Source organism: Acartia tonsa, chromosome 9, assembly GCF_053477335.1.
Source record: "Acartia tonsa isolate MP-2025a chromosome 9, ASM5347733v1, whole genome shotgun sequence".
NCBI classification, from domain to species: Eukaryota; Metazoa; Arthropoda; class Copepoda; order Calanoida; family Acartiidae; genus Acartia; species Acartia tonsa.
Window position 1 is genome coordinate 27,025,048 of NC_137268.1, and position 13,954 is coordinate 27,039,001.

General features: G+C 32.6%; 1 protein-coding gene across 1 annotated transcript in view; it reads left to right on the forward strand.

Moving 5' to 3' along the window:
* The window catches only part of Hers (Histone gene-specific Epigenetic Repressor in late S phase), a 142,703-nt gene that overhangs the window by 60,406 nt on the left and 68,343 nt on the right, over positions 1–13,954 (forward strand). The window contains exon 5 of the mRNA XM_080171013.1: positions 8,999–9,376. Within this exon, the coding sequence (XP_080027139.1) occupies positions 8,999–9,376 (378 nt within the window). The remainder of the gene's footprint in view (positions 1–8,998; positions 9,377–13,954) is intronic.

The window sequence follows — 13,954 nt, forward strand, 5'->3', positions numbered from 1 at the left end:
TGAGATTCTACTAGTAGTTACCATTTGAACATATAGTCTAAAGTCACTCTTAGTACTCGTATGGGTGCCCCAAAGTCAGGCAACCTTAACTGGTAGAAGGAGTGGACCCAGCTTAAACTTGCTTTAATAAAAGATGCTCTAAATGCCGTTAAGAATTATCTCAACCCTACCTCCGCTGGTAGAGCACCGAAGACTAGGAATCGGAGCGAGTACTGTATAGGGGTTGCGTATATGGGGGATAGGGTTGGGAGTGAGAAAAGCGCTACTGAGGGTTGACAAAACAGGTCGAGCTCAGGCCACAGATGAGATACAGAAATTATTTTGATGTCTATGGATACCATTTAAACCCATAGTCTAAAGTCACTCTAAGTACTCATATGAGTGCCCCAAAGTCAGGCAACCTTAACCGGTAGAAGGAGTGGACCCAGCTCAAACTTGCTTTAATAAAAGATGCTCTAAATGCCATCAAGAATGATCACACAAAGTTATATCTCAACCCTAGCTCCGCTAGTAGTCTGCCAAAGACGAGATACCAGAGCGAGTATACAGGTAGTCTGACTTACAGTCAGATTGACTACTGTATAGCATTTGACACTAGCACTAGTGCTGGTACCTTGTCTTTGGTGCTCTTCTACGGGAGTAGGGGTTGAGATATCAATGTCTAGTCTTCGCCAGGGTGTCAGTCAGGCATCTGGTAGTACTCTCCTTGCTTGGGGTGCCGGTATTTAAACTATCAAGACACAGAGAGAAAAGACAGAGCTTGTAAGACAAAAGACAGAGGTTGTATTATAAGCTGTGTCTTTTCTCTTGCAAGTTTTGTTTTTCTAATACAAGCTCTGTCTTTAGTGGATTCTGGCCTCACAAAAGACACGACTTGTGAGAGAAAATACAGAGGTTGTATTACTAGCTGTGTCTTTTCTATTACAAGCTCTGTCTTTTGTGGATTCTGGCCTCACAGGACTTGCAAGAGAAAAGGCTTGTTATAGAAAAGACCCAGCTTGTAAGAGAAAAGACAGAACTTGCAAAAACAGGTTCATTTGTGGTCCTGTCTTTTCTTACAATCTCTGTCTTTTCTCTTGCAAGTTGTGTATTTTGAGAGGCCAAAATCCTCAAAAGAAAGAGCTTGTAATAGAAAAGACACGAAAAGATTGTATTACAAGCTGTGGCTTTTCTCTTGCAAGTTTTGTCTTTTCTATTACAAGCTCCGTCTATTGTGGATTCTGGCCTCACAAAAGACATGAACCTGTTTTTGCACGTTCTGTCTTTTCTATTACAAGCTCTGTCTTGTACTGACATTGAAAAGACACAGCTTGTATGTGAAAAGACAGAACTTGCAAAAACAGGTCCTGTCTTTTCTTACAAGCTGTGTCTTTTATCTTGCAAGTTTTGTCTTTTGAGAAGCCAAAATCTACAAAAGACAGAGCTTGTAAGAGAAAATGACACAACTTGCAATCACTAAAGACAGAGGTTGTATTACAAGCTGTGTCTTTCTTTTGCAAGTTTTGTCTTTTGAGAGGACAAAATCCGCATAAGACTGAGCTTGTAAGAGAAAAGACAACTTGCAATCACAAAAGACAGAGGTTGTATTACAAGCTCTTGCAAGTTTTGTCTTTTCTATTAAAAGGTCTGTCTTTTGTGAATTTTGGCCTTTTAAAATACAAAACTTGCATAGAAAAGACACAGCTTGTAAGAGAAAAAACAGAACTTGTAAAAACAGGTTCATTTGCAGTCCTGTCTTTTCTTACAAGCTCTGTCTTTTCTCTTGCAAGTTGTGTCTTTTGTAAGGCCAGAATCCACAAAAGACAGAGCTTGTAAGAGAAAAGACACAGCTTGTAAAAGACACTACTTGCAAAAGACAGAGCTTCCTAGGGGTAGTGGAACTACACCCCCATTATACAATCATAAACAGGGTTATTTAAGTTGAGTGTTGAGTTGTAATCAAATAATCTTATTAAGTTATTTTTCTTAATGATAACCCATTGTATAATAATGAAATGGTCCATGATTAAGAACAGCTTGACTTAATAAGAGCATTTGAATACAACATCTACCTATGACCTTTTTTTTATACGCGAAAAAAATTACCCTTATATACGCGGAAAAAAATGAAGATCAAGGTCTTCATGAAGATCTTATTATTTTGGTGCCACTGAAGATTTTGAAAAGTAATGCAGGTATGCTGACAGACAAAGTAAGTTGTCGCCTGTATGAACACAAAAAAAGTCAACAGTCTATCTTAAATATCAATTGAGAAAATCACACGAACAGATTACACACTGACGGCCAAAATAAAGTTTCTGTACAGCAAACTATCTGTTGATTATCAAAACATCATCTTAATATAACAATATTGTTTTATTTTTATTACCCAACTTAATTAACGTTTTATCATGTAAAGATAAAGAAACAAGAATGGCAACATCCATAAAAGCGAAGTTCTGAAATCAAACGTTAGGACCAACTAACATTATCACTTGTAGAGTGTCAGAACTTAATAAGCAGAACTTAATTTTGTAAATCTAAATAAAATTGCATATAAATTCGTTGGAAAATTACTTAAATATAAATACAGTAAAAGGAAGGGTACATTGGGCGTTTTTTACACTTGTCCCCAAAGTTTTATGAAAACTTTTTCTTATTCGTTGGCTCTGGAGACTTTTCTTCAATTTTGATTGGTTTGTTCAATAAATTGAGTGTCCAAACCTTTCAACCAATAATTGTAATCTAAAGAAGGGGTAATTTTGTTCATCATCATTGGGGATGTACAACAATTTATCGGCTATTGTCTTATCCCTTTAGATCCCTGTATAAAAACACATATTATTTATTTTTCTGTCCTTTCTGGCAAGCAAATTGACGAGAGGTAGGGAAACCACATTTATTTCTACCATCCAGAAGTCTCTAAGCAAACCGCGGTTTGACTCCCCGTCTTTTGGAGGCTGATTTCTCAAACTAACTTCCATACTATATACATATGTATAATATACATGTTTTTATATACTAGAGAAAATACATTATATATTATGTAAACTCTACTTATATGTTTCTATGAAAGGCATATTGAGTTAGATATTTTCTAGAATTGATATTTATATGGCATTTGAAGATATACCATATGAATTTAACAGTGTATGTAATGTCATATTTAGGGCTTTATTGACATTGCCTGTCACCAACAGCAAGTAAGCTAAGTCACTTTTTTTTGCAAAAACCATTTATTCTAAAATAGGTATAATTTTGACTGTATGATACTGTTTTCTTTCATATAAAACGAATTTAATTTCTTAATGCTGTGCTTCCTATAGACTTAAGATAGTATTTGAAGGGTTATTACATAAAGATATTAATTTTTTAAGTACATATCTAATTATAATTACAATATGTTAGCGTCATTGTTTGTCAAAGTATAGTTTGTGTCTATAATCAGTATTTCTCTTTTCACCTTTCTCTCTCCCTCCCTCGTTCATCTCTTTCCCTCTCCCCTCCCCCTCTTTCTCTCTCTCCCCTCTCCACTCACTCTCTCTCTCTCTCTGTCCAAAAGGGCCTCCTGTTCTAACCTCTGTCCTCTTATATTCATGTCTGTTAAGTAAGATATATTTAGCAGGTGTAACTTGGATAATGTTTCCACTTTAAAACAACCATGCCAAAAATGTACCTTTTTATACAAAAAAAAAGCATCCAGCTCAAGCTTATGTTGTGGCATACAAATTTTTTCTTTAATCCCAAAATATAAGATAGTAAGGTTTTTTGTTTGTTTGTCTAAAAAGACTGTGTAATTTCTTCATTTCAGGGAAGCTTCACATAGGTTCTAGGAGGGATTTATCATAGTTAAAAAATTTATTTTTAAAGGCTTAATTTTCACACACAAACACATGCCTATTAAGTCATTATTAAAGACTTTTAGTTTTCTTACTCTTACTAAATATCAAAAAACTTTCAAAGAACTTTATCCTTGCAAGGGCGGCGATTATTTCGAAAAAGCTTTAGAATTTTTCTACAATCTTGAACATGATAAATCAACATGTCTTTTTTCACCCATTCTGACATCCAATTTTGCAAATATTACTACACCCTTTACTAAAAATGACAAACACATTCTTTCTAATGCAAAAAAATTCACGATAGCTTCAATTTTAGAATGCAAAAAAATTGGTGCCAAAGCTCTATATCTACCAATTCTTGATCTCAATATACATGAATCAATTCATGATCTAATTCTAATTAACAAGTTACAAAAAGTGGTTGATGCGTTCAAGCCCTGCTTCTCTGCTACTAGTTTCAGCCTGCAAAAATCCAAGCTGTTCCTGAACCCACTTAGTTCATTGTTGGTAAAGAACAAGAAACTCTTTTCTTTTCATTTCAAACAAATGTATAAATCTAAAATTGACATAGAATTACCTTCTATAATGACAAGAAAAAGAGACAAACTGTTCTTTCCTGACAAGGAACTTTTTGAACTTACTATTAAGAAACTTTTTAATTTACCAATTATATTACATTTCAAAAACTTTTATCTAGAACAATTGAATCGCACACTACCAAGCAAAAATAAACTATTTAAATTCAAATTAGTCGATTCAAATATTTGCAACAAATGTAATACAGAAAGCAATACAGATCATGCATTATTCTTTTGTTTATTTCCTTCTTATTTTATTCATAAACTAGCTGTCTTTTTAGATATTAAGTATAATAATGGACAACCTCAATTTATTTTTCTAAAAGAAAGCTTTTACCTATTTAATATGTATTATGATGATTTCTCGTTAAATGTATATACTCAACTATCCAATCTTATTTTAGCTGCAAAAGACAAATCACTCAAATTAAGCAAAGAAGACTGTATTTCAAATTGGAATAAAAACAACCTGCATGCCCATACAATTCTCCTAACCCAATTTTCCTTCAAACTGTTACAAAATGCAGGGCAAGAAACTAATTTTATCTCTGATTTTCTTGAGTTTTTAATAACACAGTGATTCCTGTTTTTTCTGATTAATTTCCAGCTACTAAGCTATGTTGATGTAAATAAAAGTCTCGTACTATAATATGTAATTCTGTATGTATATGTCTTTTCTTTATGAAATACATATCTTTAAAAACAAAACAAAGTCTACAGTTTGAGTTGACAATTTCCAAAGAAGATAAAGTATAGAATAGAATCCAGGTAGAAGATTCTGCCTGGCTAGCCTGAAGTAAAATTGGAACTTTTGAAAGACCAAAACGGCTATAAGGCTGTTAGTAAATAACATGATTTTAGTAAATATTACGAAAAAATATTCAAAATAAATTCCTTTTGCAATAATTTACTAAAAGCCTTGTAGCCAAGAATCCAGCTTTCCCTTCCCTATTCACAATGGATTAAAAATGAATTTAATGTGCATATTAAGCCTTAAAAAATTAAATTATGTAAGAAAATTTACAAAATATATTGGTCTCAGTATTTATATTATAAAACTAGGTTGCGCTTTTATGTTTGTTTTTAAACAGCTGATCTATACATGATAGCAACTACATCCATACATTAACTTGCGGTAGGGGAGGGGGGGGGGGTGGAAAGGGGTTGTACCTAATTGGCTGACCTTAAAAATTATAAATGTGGTCAATCATACTTATCAAAACAAGGTGTACATTAACAATTAACTTATCATTATTTATACGATACCATTGATATTAAGGGTCTAAGATTACCTGCCTTACTGAATAAGATATAAATTTATTCTAAAGATTAAAATTGTATAACACTATATAAAACCAAATTTTAAACCGAATCTATTGGATTTGGATACAAATTAAACTTTTTAATTTTGTCCAACTAGTCATTGTGATTTGTACTTTAGCATTATTGTCTTTACTGCGCAAGTCAAAGATTCCTTCAAATTTCCCAGAAATATTTAGGGTTTTCATTTCTATTCCTCCTTATTCTATGACAATTTCTTAGTCAAACTTATTATGTTCTTTCACCTATGTCTTAAGTTGAACCTGCTTTATGTTGAGGTAGTCATTACATAAAGTGTGCAATTTATGAGTCTTCCTTAATGCAGTACAGTGTTTTGAAGCTAAGTGTTTACTTGTATTCATTGCAACCAAGGAGAAAATTTGAAGATTCTTGCTTTTTACATGCAAATCTTCTTTATAGATGTTCCAATCATGAATGGTTAGCTATTTAGCAGCGCATCTACTCTTGCATTGCATTGTATTACCTATAACATTCTGAAAAATGAAGCTATTAAGTGCCCAACGTTCTCGCATTCGTTGGCTTAAAATATATTGTATTTTTATAAAATCTTGATTTCCATACTTTTCAACTAATAATTTTTATCTACATAAGACTTAAATGATACGCCCATGATATCTCATTTTCAAAGGATCTTTATTCTTTATGGTAAAGTTTGAAATGGATAAGATAATTATTTTATTAACTTATTAAATTGTGAACATACAAAATTCTTTGAGGAAAACCACATAAGCACTTTTATTTCCCGTATTTATACAGGGATCTTAAGGGATAAGACAAGGGACGATAAAATAATTCACATTTAATATAATAATTTATTATCAACAAATTTACCTTATTTCTATAGATAGGGTTGCGTGGGGTATTTACGGTCATAGGGGGAAAACCGGTCAGCACCACAGAAACTTTAAAAACCGTTTTTAATGCTGTTCCAAACGTTTGATAAACAAGCCATGGAAAACAAAGTTGTTAACATCTACACATTTAAAAACGGGTTTTAATAAGTTTCTAAGGTTTGTATCAACCAATGAAGATTTGACAAAAGTATCTAGGGTAACGCGGGGTAAATGCGGTAGGGGGGTCTAATTCCGGTCACTCGACCAACTTTTTTAAACCCGTTTTTTAACGGTGTTCTAAACGTTTGCGAGAGATCTTCAGAAAAGCAAAGTTGTAGTTTATTGCCTATACTTTCATTTCTTACTTCAGCAAATTTTTGTCAGATCACTCCTTCTATGATTTTTTGCCCTCAAAAAGTTGCAAAAAATTTGCAAAAAAAAAATTTCAAAATAGGCCATGTTCAATCTAAAATTGTGAAAAAATGGTAAGTCCTATTGACCCGCGGGTTTTTGTAAAATGAAAGATATGGCATTGATTTATCGTTTGCAATTGGAGGCGTTGTTCTAACTTGATTTTTTCATAATTTTTTTTTCGTCTCAAAAATATGGTCTATTCCGGTCACTTTTTTTACTTTTTTTTTATTACTGTATTTATAAATTTATAATACCCTAACTTTTTTTTCAGGTGATCTGGAAGCATGAACAACCTCAATGCATGACAAAGGCTTTAACCTTCCCTTGCCTGTTGTTAGATGTACATTATTAGTCATTTTACTGCTTGTATTATGTCATGTTTTGTTGCCTAAGCTTTTCAAATTGTAAAGACATTTAAAATTTTTCATTCACATTTTTATAGTAATGGGAAGAGTATATCACCCAAAGGAACGCCTTAAATATTTGCCTGAAGATGTATCAGCTGCATTGGCTCATGTAAGAAGGGGTATGTCTAATGGAAAGACCGCTAGAAGATTTTAAATTCCATATGAAACTCTTGCATCTTTTTCGTATAAGAGGGTGTTCGCGATTTTTGCGCGGTTTGGATTTTTTATGTCAAATCGGCTAGGATTAAGCTAGAAAGGTGTTTAAGGTGTCTATAGAAAGCTCTTTGCATGTCCTAACAAAAACTCCCCAGGATATGGGTTCTATCTCCAAGATTTAGAGTACATATTCAAAATTTTGCATTTTCAAAATTCCTGTTGCATAAAATGTGTTGAAATATTAGAGTTAGACCCTATATCATTTCGAGTTAATTGTCAGGCATGTAATTTTGCATCTTTAGACACCTTAACCACCCTTGTAGGTCAATCCTAGCCAATTTGAGACAAGAAAAATTGTATCAAAAACTGCTGTCAAAACTGGCAGGATTTTTAAAATTAAAATTTTTTTTGGAAAAAATCACTTTTTTCAAGAAATTCCAAGACCTGCGAATCAGAAATTGCCTCTAATTTATGTATAAAGCTTAAAAAAACCTAATCATATAATAAAAAGTATGATTTTTTTTTAAAAGTTTGCATGAAAAAAATTGATGTTTTTTTTTGCGATTTTACCGACTTTTTTAAAATGGGGAAAATGTTGTCAAAAAATTGTCTGATCTGCATGCGACTAGTACTGTTAGAAAGCTAATGACCTCAGTTTTCTACTCATAGTTTAAAATTTAAAAAAAAAATATTTTAAGGGGGTGTTCCACCCCCCCAAAGTCAACTGACCGAAATAGCCCCACCGGTGGGGCTATTCCGGTATAGGCCAACCGCCGCCCTTTAAACCGATTTTTGACCGACTTCTAGTTGCGAGATCTTAATGGGACCAAGACAGGCTTCTTCGTTATTGCCATATCGTTCATTTGCACTCTTAAAAACCGGAAAAAGTTTTTGGGAAGTATGTTTTTTTTTAAGTTGAAGAAAAAAATTGACCGGAATTACCCCGCGTTACCCTACAGTTTTTGGCTAACCAATCTGGTTTTATAAAAACTTTGGGTGCCAATATGATTTACAGTCCAATATCCCCTTCCTCCCGGTGATACTATATGCGTAATCAATACACAAATACTGCTTAATCAAATATTTTTATTTGGGTATTACATATTTATATGTATCTATGAGAATATGTAAATAAGACGTACGGAAAAAGCTTACTTTATTGTATGGAAACAAAAAAAAAATTACTTAGTTTTGGTTTAAGAATAAGTATGCTCAGCCCCACAAAATCTTTTATGAACCTTAAAGAAGCTTCTCGGCAAATTATTTAGTGAGATCCTTCGATGCAAATAAGCAAATTACAACACAGAGAAAGTCTACTTCAAAAAAATATCACCATTTCATTTCATATGTTAGGTTTTTCAAATTATTACTTTAAGCACAATTAATGAGAGAAGAATGAATTGTTGTATCATTCAAATAATGTTAGACTTACATTTATTTATTTTCAGACTGAACCACCGGAAATGGAGGAGGATATTGACCTTCTTACCCACAACTTTGATCTTCCAGCGGCTGCCAGCAGCAAGCCGGCAGCCTCGTCCATCAGCCGTACCCCTTCCACCGCTAGTCAGAAAAAGTCCGCCAAAAATAATGTCGCGCCAAAAAATGGTCCAGTGAAACGTGTGAAAGTGCAGCGGGCCCGCCACGCGCTTACTAGAATACGCAACCTCGAATCAGCTGATCGTGACCAAGAGGAGGGAGAGGGGGAAGCGGAGAGTGATGACGTCATAGTAAAACCGGATTCGGACCTAGACAAAAGCCCGCCAAAATTGCGCAAGGTGGTGAAAAGGCGGAAAAAGCTGAAACGACGCGGTGATAAAAAGCAGGTATTGTAATCCAAAATCATATTTCTCACTGATCTATTTTAGTTGTCAAAAACTTTTTTTTGAGGGGGGGGGGGTGTCACCTTTAAAAGGAGAACCTACCTAATTAAAATTGCAAATTCGCCAATGAATATTCCCAGGAAATTTTGGGAAAAATGTTTTCCTGGAGCTGTATCAATCAAAGGGGTTTAACATTATCAATCCCAGTACATGAAATAGCTTAAAACCTACTAAGGACCCATACGAATCTTTCCTCTAAGCTTTCCTGTTAAGTACGCTAATTTTATAATTTTCAAAACATGAAAGGATGAGAAACAAAAAAATTACGACTAATACAAAGCTTCATTACACCTTACGTTTTTGAGATCTTTTTAGATAAACACAAACATACAGATAGGGTCAAGCGGGGCATTAACCGGTAAGGGGCATTACCGGTAATTTTTTACCCACCTTCAGAAAAGGACATTTTTCTCCATGTTCTAATCGACTGAGAGAAAAAAACATAAAAGCAAATTTGTTCCTTATTAAATTGCCTACAAAAAAGTATTAAATGAAATTTTTGTGAGATGAATTTTAAGGGTACTTTTTGGGTCTCAAAGTCGAACGAAAATTTTTTTTCTACAAAATTTTTTTCACCTAGGTGTATAAAGATCGACCTACACAAAAATTGGTAAGACCTAGAACTGATCCGTAAAAACCTTTTGAACTAAGAATTGCCCGCTCTTTCCAAATCCGTTAAGAGCTTAAATGTAGAGTTAATATTTTTTTCAAAAATGACCAAAGTTCGCGCGGGGTATTGGAAAGAGCGGGCAATTCTTAGTTCAAAAGGTTTTTACGGATCAGTTCTAGGTCTTACCAATTTTTGTGTAGGTCGATCTTTATACACCTAGGTGAAAAAAATTTTGTAGAAAAAAAATTTTCGTTCGACTTTGAGACCCAAAAAGTACCCTTAAAATTCATCTCACAAAAATTTCATTTAATACTTTTTTGTAGGCAATTTAATAAGGAACAAATTTGCTTTTATGTTTTTTTCTCTCAGTCGATTAGAACATGGAGAAAAATGTCCTTTTCTGAAGGTGGGTAAAAAATTACCGGTAATGCCCCTTACCGGTTAATGCCCCGCTTGACCCTATTTTGCCATGACTAATATTTAATCAAATCCTGTAAATAAATGTTTTTCTTTCCCATCTATCAAGTAGTAGCAAGAGTAAACACTTACAGGCATTAGAGGATAGGTCTATTGACAAATTTCCAGGGATTTTAAGGGATAAGACATTGGATAACTCATTTATGAACGTACAAAATGATGATAATTCTCTGTAAATTAAAGTTATTGGTTAAAAAGTTTGATTGAACCAATAAAGATTGAATAATAGTTTTTATCCAACGAATGGATATTATTCTTTTAATGTTTTTGAGCATAACTAATTAAGAATGTAGTGTCCCTTGTGAATTGAAAATAATCCGATTTACTTTTTCCTTTATTTCTATTAAAAACTTGTGAATGTTTTGATAGAAAAAATCTCATTAACCCATTTATTCATTTTGCAAGCTTTTGTGCATGTGTGTGTGTGTGAGTGTGTGCATGTGTGTGGGCGGGGTTGTGTGTGTTTTCAGTGCATATAGACTTTTAAACTGACTAATAATATAAAAGTTATGGAAAAAAAAACATAAAACCATCTCAGGAGCTATGTGAAATATTTGCTAAAATATAGAACTCAATTTGTTCAGTATTATACCTTAACAGACAGATCAGCGAACGTGATATTAAAATTACTTCGAAATTCCTTATAATCAAAGATCAAAATTTTTTGTATGTCTCAAAATATTAGATTGCTTATTCGTTTATTTGTAACTATTTTTTTTGTAGCGAATCTACACTTAAATTCTTAATGTCCATCTGAGTAGTTTTGGGAAAGTGTATTTTTTAAAGTTTCTATTTGAGATAAAGCCTGAAAGTTGTGATAAATACCTATTTCTTTTATTATTGAGAAACAATTTTGTTTGTTTTTATTGAATGAATTGCATGAGATTTTGAAGACCCTATCAATAGCGTGCGTTGGCTTGTCTGTATTTCTTTGACAGACAAAAATTAACAGAGCTTTTAGGTTCTTATGATTATTTTTTCTACTTCTTTCTTTGTCCAATTGACCGTCCATGATCTTATTGTGCGTCGCTCGCTACTTATGGATGTTGTCATCATTGTTTCAACATTTCATGATATTTGAAAGGTTAACTTCAAAATTGATAGGCCAGTCAATGTTTCATCACTCACAGGTCGAGAAAATAATATGAATTTACTCTTATTATTCATTAATGATACGAAATGTATTGTTTTTGGGCATCATATTGTTTTTATTAGGTATATACAGCAATCCTATGACTTATTTTAGCTTCCTAGAAACATTAAATTATTGCCCTGTGAGGGAGGGGACATTGGAATGTAAATTATACTTGTACCCAAAGTCTAATTAACTTGAAAACTTTGGGGATTTATCTGAAATCCTTGTTGGGTAGGTATAATAAATTAAGTATCCAAAATTTTTCTACCATTGATTTATCTCCAGAGGATTGGCACTTTATTTATCATAATTGAGGTTGTACATTAATTTGTCATCCATTGCATGTCTTATCCCTTAAGATCCCAATACATCCATATGTGGGCGAAATTTAACGTTTCCAGTATTATTTTATTTTTCTAACTTTTAATTGAAACAAACCTGGGGTAGCTATTTTCCTAATTTTACTCGGGTGCATTTGATAATTATAGGGTTGTCACGAATATTAGTGTTATATGTTTTTAGTAGTGTAGCTAGCTACTCAATATTTGATAATTATAGGGTTGTCACGAATATTAGTATTATATGTTTTTAGTAGTGTAGCTAGCTACTCAATATTTGATAATTATAGGGTTGTCACGAATATTAGTATTATATGTTTTTAGTAGTGTAGCTAGCTACTCAATATTTGATAATTATAGAGTTGTCACAAATATTAGTATTATATGTTTTTAGTAGTGTAGCTAGCTACTCATTATTTGATAATTATAGAGTTGTCACAAATATTAGTATTATAGGTATGTTTTTAGTAGTGTAGCTAGCTACTCAATATTTACCTAATAATTGTAGGGTTGTCACGAATATTAGTATTATTTGTTTTTTGTAGTGTAGCTAGCTACTCAATATTTGATAATTATAGGGTTGTCACGAATATTAGTAATATTTGTATTTAGTAGTGTAGCTAGCTACTCAATATTTAATAATTATAGGGTTGTCACGAATATTAGTATTATATGTTTTTAGTAGTGTAGCTAGCTACTCAATATTTACCTAATAATTGTAGGGTTGTCACGAATATTAGTAATATTTGTATTTAGTAGTGTAGCTAGCTACTCATTATTTGATAATTATAGGGTTGTCACGAATATTAGTAATATTTGTATTTAGTAGTGTAGCTAGCTACTCAATATTTGATAATTATAGGGTTGTCACGAATATTAGTAATATTTGTATTTAGTAGTGTAGCTAGCTACTCATTATTTGATAATTATAGGGTTGTCACGAATATTAGTAATATTTGTATTTATTAGTGTAGCTAGCTACTCAATATTTGATAATTATAGGGTTGTCACGAATATTAGTAATATTTGTATTTAGTAGTGTAGCTAACTACTCAATATTTACCTAATAATTGTAGGGTTGTCACAAATATCGTATTATTTGTTTTTTTGTAGTGTAGCTAGCTACTCAATATTTGATAATTATAGGGTTGTCACGAATATTAGTAATATTTGTATTTAGTAGTGTAGCTAACTACTCAAAAAGTTCGTATCTCTGATCAAGTACGCCGAAGCCTATTTATTTCTGAAGGGGGTGAGAATGAATAAAAATATTTGAAATATTTTGGAGGTGTCTTTTTTTTTTGGGGGGGGGGGGAGGGTTGTCACCCCTTTATATCCCCATTATACGTTCTTTCAACCGATAGTTTGTAAGTAAAAGACAGTAATCTTTATATAACATGCCAGTATTCGGACCCTCCGGAGAGGACAAAACTGGTTTTAATTATTTTTTTCATTTTATTATCCGCGGAAAGCTGTCTCTAAATTCGATGCGATAAACAACTGATTAAAATAGGATATTTAAACAATTACCTAATATATTTTGTCTCAATTATGTTAATTTTTGATGGGCAAAATAGTTTTAATTAGATGCTGTTAGATTTAAATGTATTTTTGTGCAATAGTTATACAGTGCAGTGTAGAAAAAAACCATAATAACCCTATTTAATGGGTCCTCTATCGCAAATTGCACACTCGTTAATTACATTTTTTTTTAGTAGCGAAGCTACTTCATAACTTAATTTCTTAAGTTGGCCGTCAGTCAGCCTGTTTCAACTGTTAAAAAGATTTAATTATTCTAGTGAAATCATGATTAACATTTATATTAATTGAGGATGTGTAAAATCTAGAGGTACCCAAATTTTACACTTTTTCTCCTTTCAGTGAGATAAAAGGATTTTGATTTGTACCTTTGATTATATGGTACAAACTAGCAGTGAACAAACTTTTCCACCAATTGATTT